Source organism: Homalodisca vitripennis, chromosome X (genome assembly GCF_021130785.1).
Source record: "Homalodisca vitripennis isolate AUS2020 chromosome X, UT_GWSS_2.1, whole genome shotgun sequence".
Lineage (NCBI taxonomy): Eukaryota > Metazoa > Arthropoda > Insecta > Hemiptera > Cicadellidae > Homalodisca > Homalodisca vitripennis.
Window position 1 is genome coordinate 100,299,801 of NC_060215.1, and position 8,405 is coordinate 100,308,205.

The following is an 8,405-nucleotide window of genomic DNA, read 5'->3' on the forward strand; positions in this document are numbered from 1 at the left end:
TGTTTGATAATAACATTAATTATGCTCTTTTAGATAGATCTAAATAATTGACGTAACAATAATAATTTTCTTATAGCTTCAAAAACAACCGTGCCATTTGCAATAAATATGTGAATATATATATATATATATATATATATATATATATATATATATTATATATATATATATATATAAAACTTTTAAAAATGATACTAAACTTCGTTCATCATTTTGTGTCTCCCTGGTTTCAAACGTTAAACAAGTGCCGGGTATCAAGTGTCAGAACTCGTATCAATCGTAGTAAATCTGCTGGCAATAAAAAAGCTATAAAGTGACATGTTACTTACCAGGATTCCTGGATGCATTGTGTGCAACATCTAACAGTCCTGTTTACACTGTATAATAAACTTTAGTTTATGTACCATTCCAAGGTTAGTAACAGTGTCATTAATAAAAAGTTAGAATTGGATATAATGTAAAATAAACATAACCTCCCCACTCAAAGAATGTATTATATATAATTGGTGTTTCAAGTGGAGAGTATTATTTTAATGAATGGTGGTAAATACTTGGTTCTTCGAGGACATTAAACTACTTTATATCAGACATGCTGACATCAGTCATACAAGTAAGTTAGATACATTACAAAGTAAGTATGATTGCTTTGATCTGTAAGTTTTCAATTTAAATAGTAATAAGTTTAAATTCATTGAGGACTCTGAAGAGGCAATAAATATTTATATTTTTTTAACCTGACTGATATTTATGTTTCGAAATTGGAATCGGAATTAAGCATACAGTAATAAAACAGAAAATGATAAGTCAATATATTGATCATTTGATTTAAGCAATTCAGAGGATAATAAAAGCGGATAATGCTTGAAAATGCATTTATTTGGACTCACTAACGTTCACAATGAAAGGCTTTTCCTCATATGCAGTGGTGCCATTCTCTTGATCGCAAAATTTCCGTTATTGTTCTGGAAAATTAAATTAAACTAAAAATTACTTTATTTTAGGCGGGGTTACGGCTGTTTCAGCTCTCTCTTCCACTGGACCTCGCCTGGGGTTTGGTCGCAATGTCTGGGGTTTGTTGAACGTGGTACTGAACCATGGATAGTTAACTCCATAGGATGGCTCTGTGCTTCTAGTCAGAACCCTACTAAATACTATTTTATGTCCATGCTGAAATCATATGATAGGACCGCAGAGTATTTTCTATGATTATTCCTGCTATCAGTACCCCAGAACCCTTGAGAAAATTAAATATCAACATTTAACACAAAAGTACTTTGAGTAAACTGTTTTGTGTTGCAATACCTGGTATCTTGTTGAGTAGTTATTTAGTGTGCCGAATTGAAGAATGACAAGTGTGCACTTTATAGCTACTACAGTTTAGTTACAGTAGTTTGTAGCAGTTACTTGCAGTACAAGAGTACTCTCAGTATGTAACAATGAAAATATTTTTTTAAGAACTTTTTGAGTTCGTTAATTTCATAAAATCCCTTTGATTGTACATAAATCTTCCTAAAATATAAGGTAGTGGATAAATAACTAAAGGACAACGAGTATATTCCCAAGCAGGATATATGAGGAGGAGTACAATGGCGATATTGAGAGTTAATGTGGTTTAGAGACATCAAAGGTGACCTCTAGTTTAATCCTGAGCCCGCATCTGTTTGATCTTACATATAGAGCTTTGTACATTAGATACAACATAATTTTCATTACTCTATAAAGACAAGTCTTCATCATAATGCATTATTCCAATTTACTCCTGAATAAATATTAATGTAGCAGTCCATCCTATTATAGATGTACTTCACTAAAAAGCATCCCATTTCAGTGAGTCAAATAATTTAAAGACTAATATAAAAACTTCCTGTCTAAATCTCATTATACGTTGAAGAAAACATTCACTCAAGCCTAAATAATAATGAATTTAAGTTTAAGATTGCCTTTTTAAGCATTTCCAAACAAAACAAATAATTTAATCCATATAATATACATGTACCCAATTTTATGAAAGATTAAGTTGGCACTATAATTGAAACAATAAACTGTATTACATCAAATAAAGCACCTGGTTGGTTGGCTCTGTGTTTTACAGCTTTAACAAAACTCTGTCCAATGTTTTCTGCTATTTGGAATACATGAAATAATTGATTACTTAAGATTATCATAATAATATTAATATTATTCGGCATTTACTAGATTAAGTTTTACTATTCAAATTGTCCATTACTACTTTTTTACTAGCATATTTACTATTATAAACGGAAATAGTTAGATACATACATTTTAAACTTTTCACTACTGCTCAATTCAAATATCATTATATGCATTTTTCAAGCAAATCAATGATACAATTACGGCATACTGTTTTGCTGATATAAAAAATACAAGTTACTAGATAAGAGGCAGAGATTCGAACCTTGACTTATTACAAATAGAACTTATAAACACAATAAAATAATTAAGAAGAACAATAAATTAACATGTGGATTATTCTTAAATACTCAGATTAATTTTTAATCACAGTTATATCTTTAACAACACCTTTTATGTTTAATTTTTATCAAACAGAAACAAAATAATCATGTTTAAATACCTAATTTAATTGATTAAAGTCTTCTGTCTTAAATAAATATTTATAACTTAAAATATTTTAAGTTTTAAAATGTATTGCTTAAGCAAGAATTTTCGTAAAATTAATTCACTGAAGGCTATACTAGTATAATAGATTTGGAAAAGAAATATAGTTCCTAATTCATACAAAACGATGAAAGAAGGAAGCAAAATAGTTATAAAATAAAAAAATTTGAAAAGTTGCTTTACATCTTCATATTAAAAATGTAAAACTCCTCAACGAGTAAGAGGGTTGAAACACCATATCTTGCACACAGCACCAAGTTTCAAATAAAATTATCCAGTCACTAAAATATCAGAAAACAAGTCTTTGTTCTGAATTCTAACAGTCACCAACAGAGTTAATCCTGTCATATCAGATTAGGCAATATCTGGAAAAGCCAAGCCCCTAAATGGTACTGGTCCACTTCAAGCATGCTCTGCAGAAGATACAATATTTGTTGGAGTGATCAGACCAAAAATTCCCAATTAAAATAAATACAGGTAACTTGACCACTTATAAAGAATGGTTAATTGCTAATCACAGTTGTTAATACAGATTTATAATAAATGTAGATAAACATTGTTTTGAATAATTTTTGGTTGCATTTTATTACAAGAAGGGACTTTATTTTTTAGAGATTGTCAGACTCTTTATTTTGTGTATTGTGTGTGAGTTGATTTCATATTAAAAAAAATTGTAAACACTTTGTATCTTTCGTTTTCTAATAAGTCTGAACATAGAATAACTGTACGTGTTTTCAAGTAACTTAAAAGTTTATCTCTTTCAACCATTGGACATCAATAAAATACTTTTTAGTTCATTTCAAATTACAGTTAATTGTAATTACTTAATAATACAGTAAATAAATGCACAATCATACAATAATACAATCAAATAAATGCTTGTGGTTTTGATACTCTGGAATGTGTAATGCACGTAGTATTTTGAGCAGGCCTCTTCAAGAACATTCTTTTAAAAGGAATTTCGCAATAATTTTGTATTACCACCAGTTTTGTATGGACACGTTTACATGAGTATATTTGACATGTGGTGCATAAATATTGAATATCGACTAATATTAAGTATTGAAGAAAGTCCTAATATTAATAATTCCTCAAGGAAACATTAATTTACCACACGTCGAATTATTCTGAATAAAGAATTATTTTGGAAATTGGAAGAAGAGGTGTAATAATCGATAACATCAATGTAATAGTATACTAGAGAAAAGATTTCAGATCATTACCCAAATGTAAAGGTTAATGGAGAATTTGGAAAAGCCTGCACAAGAGCTCAAAGACATGGGTATTGGTATGGAGTATTGTCAATTGGGTTATAAGGCCTTAATGAATTTTAAAGAATGGAGTAAAATGTAAGTATGAACATCTAACCTTGCGAGTAAAAGTTTTGGAGTTTTACAAATGGAAGGGATCTTCTGCTACTTTAATTTCAAATATGCAAACCACCTTGAATGGTTTTAAGGTAAAAATTCAAAGTTAGTGGAGGTAGAATAAGTTCCGCTAGAGCAAATCTTTATGAATACAATTGTGGAGGAAGAAGCCTCCGAGGTTCGGATGGCAAATTTATCTTCAACCAGATTAAATGAATTAGTTGGGGTGTCAGGTTTTCCCTGAAAGTGTCAACTTTTGCAAAGATTCCAAACCAAGTAGAACAGTACCTATAACTGTCCAGGCCTACCTACATATGGAATGAAGGGAGGTGAATTGTTTAGATATTTGGATGTTATGATGAAAATGATGGATAAGACTGCATTGAGCTTGGGTAAAATTGTACAATTAAATTCATTGGTTGAAATTTCAATCCAATTTAAAATATAGAATACACATAAATGAAATGTGTAACTTTGCAGTGTTGTAACTTTTATTCATATAATAACCATTTTATTCATATTATTTGTTATAGTCAAATCACGACTACTGGTTCAATCTGCTGTAATGTAATATTTATCGTTCATGATTTCACCGAATTGGAAATTATTTTCACTGAACTACGCACTTGACTTTTGAATGTGGATACAATAAAAGTGTAATGATTTATCAACAAACATGTTTTGCAATCAAATATTTTTCAGGTGAGTAAATATTACAACTGCGTTAGTTAAAACATTTTATGTTACATTTTATGATTTATCGTGTCAACAGTTGTGTTTAATGACAACAGTTATCTACCTAAGTGGTCTATTTATTGTAAACTGTATTGTAATGGAATGTCCGTTGGTAAATAAATACAATGTGAGTTCTTTTACATATATACAAAAGTAAAAACCAAGTTTTTCTAAATTTAATTTTATGAAACTCTCAATAGCCCTGACGCGATTTGACTGTAGAACATATTTTGGTATCATATTGCTACTCTGAAAGTTACTAACTAATATCTAACACAATTTTGGATTTTCTGTTCATTAGACCGTTGACACAGACAAATAATGGTGTTGTAATTAGCTCTAATTTTGAGTAAACTCTTGTTAATATTTTCTACCTTAGCAATACGATGTACAAGTGCAATGGAAGTATCACTATAAATAAAAAAAGTTCAGGTAGTAACACTAATGTACAGCCAGGTCAGTTTTGCAGTCAGAAAGTAGGATCGGTAGTCCACGGGTTGTCACCGTGGACACACTGCCCCATGCTGTGAAAATGTATCGACAGTAACCTCGTCAAAATTAGGTATGGACCTACAGTCCTACAATCTTTGGACAGACAGGCAGGTAAAAATTAATGCGACAGACCTTTAGGATAGGCCGTCAAAGTTCAGGTGAACTTTTCAATGAGAAATCTCTTTCAAAAGGGATATAGCAAAACATGTTTTCGATTACTTTACAGGAATCATAGACCTTTAAATTAGAAAATGTAGGCAATTGTGCTGCAAATTCGTTTTTTTAGGATGAATGGGAATTAAACCTTAGATTGTATTTCACAGTATGTATTTTGGGTTTTACACTCAAGGAGGAAAGTAGAACTCAGGGTAGATCCTCGAAACATTGTCGTCGATTTTTGTAAAATATGACGATTGCAGAACCCCAAAATTGTATTATCATTTTTAGTCATCCACTTCCAATAGACAAACTTTAAACAAAGAATAGCAATGTGGGTATAGGCCTAAAAATAAAGTACGTTTGCACTGCCTAAGATGTGGTATCATTGATTTGAGTTCATCGGGAAAACCGAGGGGCTGCATGGTAAGAACATTGCATCCAGTAGTTCAAAAATTACATCTTCCTTCAATTATTTAGAGGTAAAAGATGAATAAATGAATAGGTTTCCAGTCTTGTGATGTGGCTTTCTAAGAACTCAGATTCTTTTGTAATAAGAAAATCTTTCGACTTCAAAGAACACGGATTAAATAAGTTGTCTTAATTGTGGCAGTGTAATTATTGAAAGTCCCACTAAAGATTTGTATAACACAAATTTTAAAATAACATGCAGGAAATCTTATCTGATTACAGAAATGATGGCTCGTTCACACGCACAGACAGGTTTACCCAACTAAAAGTATTTACAATTTTGTTGTAATGAATTACTTTTAAAACATATCTTTATTTTTATAAATCAAATACTTCTTTTGATTGTACATGATATCACATATAATAAATAGTTTTTATATGATAGATTTTACGTTCTTATCCAATAATTACATTATCAACGTGGCATTATCTTTTCAATATTACGTGTTTCACAATGTAAAGCTTTCTCTAACAAATAAAATTATTTAGTTTTTATTAAAATAATGTTCAGAGTTCTCGTGTGCATCCTTAATTTCCTCCCAAGGAAGAAATTTTTCGAGAAAATAATATTAACAAACTTTAATATCAGTTACCTTACATGAATTCAAAATATTACTACGTATATGTTTAGAATGGTATTGCTTCATTTTACATTTATGATATTAACGAAAATGTCGTGTCATAAAAAATTTCAGGTAATAAATACTAAGCTGACTAAACTAAATATGAATAATGAATACACAAAATTACGTTTAAGCATTAATTAAATATCGGGGAAGTTCCGGGAATTGTAATAAACGCTATCCATTTCTTTTAAGTAATGCGTTTTATTAAATCCGAACGAGCTAAAACGGTGTAATTCAAAGAAACCAACCACCATTTACAGTATCAGCAAGTGCTTAGCAATTTAACATTAATATTTTAATTAGTGTAAGTCACTGTATTTCTATAAAACATGATTTTATTTTAACGAGAATTTATCCATTAAATATTCTTATGTTTCATAAATATGTATCACTAACGTTAAAGAACAGGTACAGTAGAACCTCGGTTAACCGAGGTAATTGGGACCGAGGGTACCTCGGATACGGCGAACCTCGGATAACACGGAACGTAACCTAAAAATCGTTACCGGGGCTAAAAATAGCTCAAGATATACTAAAAACATGAACAAAAGTTATTAACTGAACTGTTGTTTAGTTTATTATAGTACAAGAAATTGTTATTAGTACGCAATAAAACGTGAGAGGAAACGGTAACACTCACAATACTAAACACTGTTTTAATATAACACTCAATTTATTGCACAACTGAATACTTATGATATAGGCTACACAATGTACAGAAGTTTAGTTACAGTACAGTATTCCTGTTTACAAAATTAAATCAAAGAAATGAAAATTAATTTACTGTACATTGTACAAAATAAACAAAGTAAGCTAATCTTTTTTCCCAAAGAAATCAGTTATTGTTTTTTTGACTTAGATTAGAGGAATCTATAGGCTAGCCGCCCTGTTGCGCCAGCGTCGCAGCCAAACTAAATCGTTTGTTGTTGCGGTTTCTTGTTGTTCAATGTATGCCAGTGCTCCCTCGATCGTTCTTAGACCTTCTGTATGTGATATTTTCTCAGTCGCCCCATCAGGTTCATCGCTGTAAAAAAAAACTTTTGTTTTTACGTAACCGTAACGCAATCAAAAGGCAGCAGTTTTGGAATTGGAGTATGAAATTAGTTTTTGGATTGATGACATGGGCAACATTTAACTAAAGTGTAACAAATATACTGTAGTTGTGTTAAAAAATTGATGTTGGATTATGTTTTTATGTTAAAATTTTGCATAAATAAAAAATCAAAAACTTACTTGTCATCATCTTCTGGTTGGTTGAGCATCTGGATAATCACGTCATCAGTTAGGGCCTGATCCTCATCTCCATTGATCCATTCACTGATGTCCTCTGCACTGATGGGCTCAGCCACTGGAAGGTGGTTACAAAGATTCACAAGCTCTTCATTTTCAGGAGGACATGCTCTTGGCTGGTTTTCAGGAGCAGCAGCTGTCTCTTGGCGGCTTGCCTTTTCAATTCCGAAAAGTTTGCGCCATGACCTTCTTATAGTGTCCTCCCTAACGTTTATCCCAAGCTTCTGACACCCAGTAGACAACATCTTTCATTGTGATTAACTTGAGAGCATCAGTGACACCCACCCGTCCTCTAGCTTCTCCAGTAGATTTCTAAGCAGCCTCTTTTTGTAGTTTCGCTTAAAAGTTTCTAGAACTCCCCTGGTCTAGAGGCTGGATGAGGGCAGTAACGTTTGGAGGCAAAAATAAGGCTCTAATGCCATCGCTGACTAGCTCATCAGCATCTGGATGGGACGAAGCGTTGTCAAGAATAAGAAGGGGCCTTGCGAGGGAGTTTTTTTGTTCTCCAAGAAAGCTTCAACGACTGGAACGAATTCCTCAAAAAACCATTGTTTGAAAATCCGCGAGTCCATCCATGCGTTTTTCTGGTTTGTGTATGTGCTGGGAAATGTGTCCACATTAGTATTTTTAA

General features: G+C 31.7%; 1 protein-coding gene across 1 annotated transcript; it reads right to left on the minus strand.

The window, feature by feature from the left end:
* Positions 1-7,354: 7,354 nt before the first annotated feature.
* On the minus strand, positions 7,355-8,019 carry LOC124369533. Its single transcript, XM_046827556.1, has 2 exons — positions 7,718-8,019; positions 7,355-7,508 (listed from the first exon to the last, which is right to left on the minus strand). The coding sequence occupies exons 1-2, from the start codon at positions 8,017-8,019 to the stop codon at positions 7,355-7,357; spliced, it is 456 nt and encodes a 151-aa protein (XP_046683512.1).
* Between the last annotated feature and the right edge of the window lie 386 nt (positions 8,020-8,405).

Bases quoted from the DNA above. Each gene is read 5' to 3' on its own strand.
- LOC124369533 (XM_046827556.1), bottom strand. From the start codon at position 8,019: ATGTTGTCTACTGGGTGTCAGAAGCTTGGGATAAACGTTAGGGAGGAC. The intron at 7,509-7,717 runs GTAAGTTTTTGA...TTTTTTTTACAG, and splicing joins CAACCAGAAGATGATGACAA to CGATGAACCTGATGGGGCGA.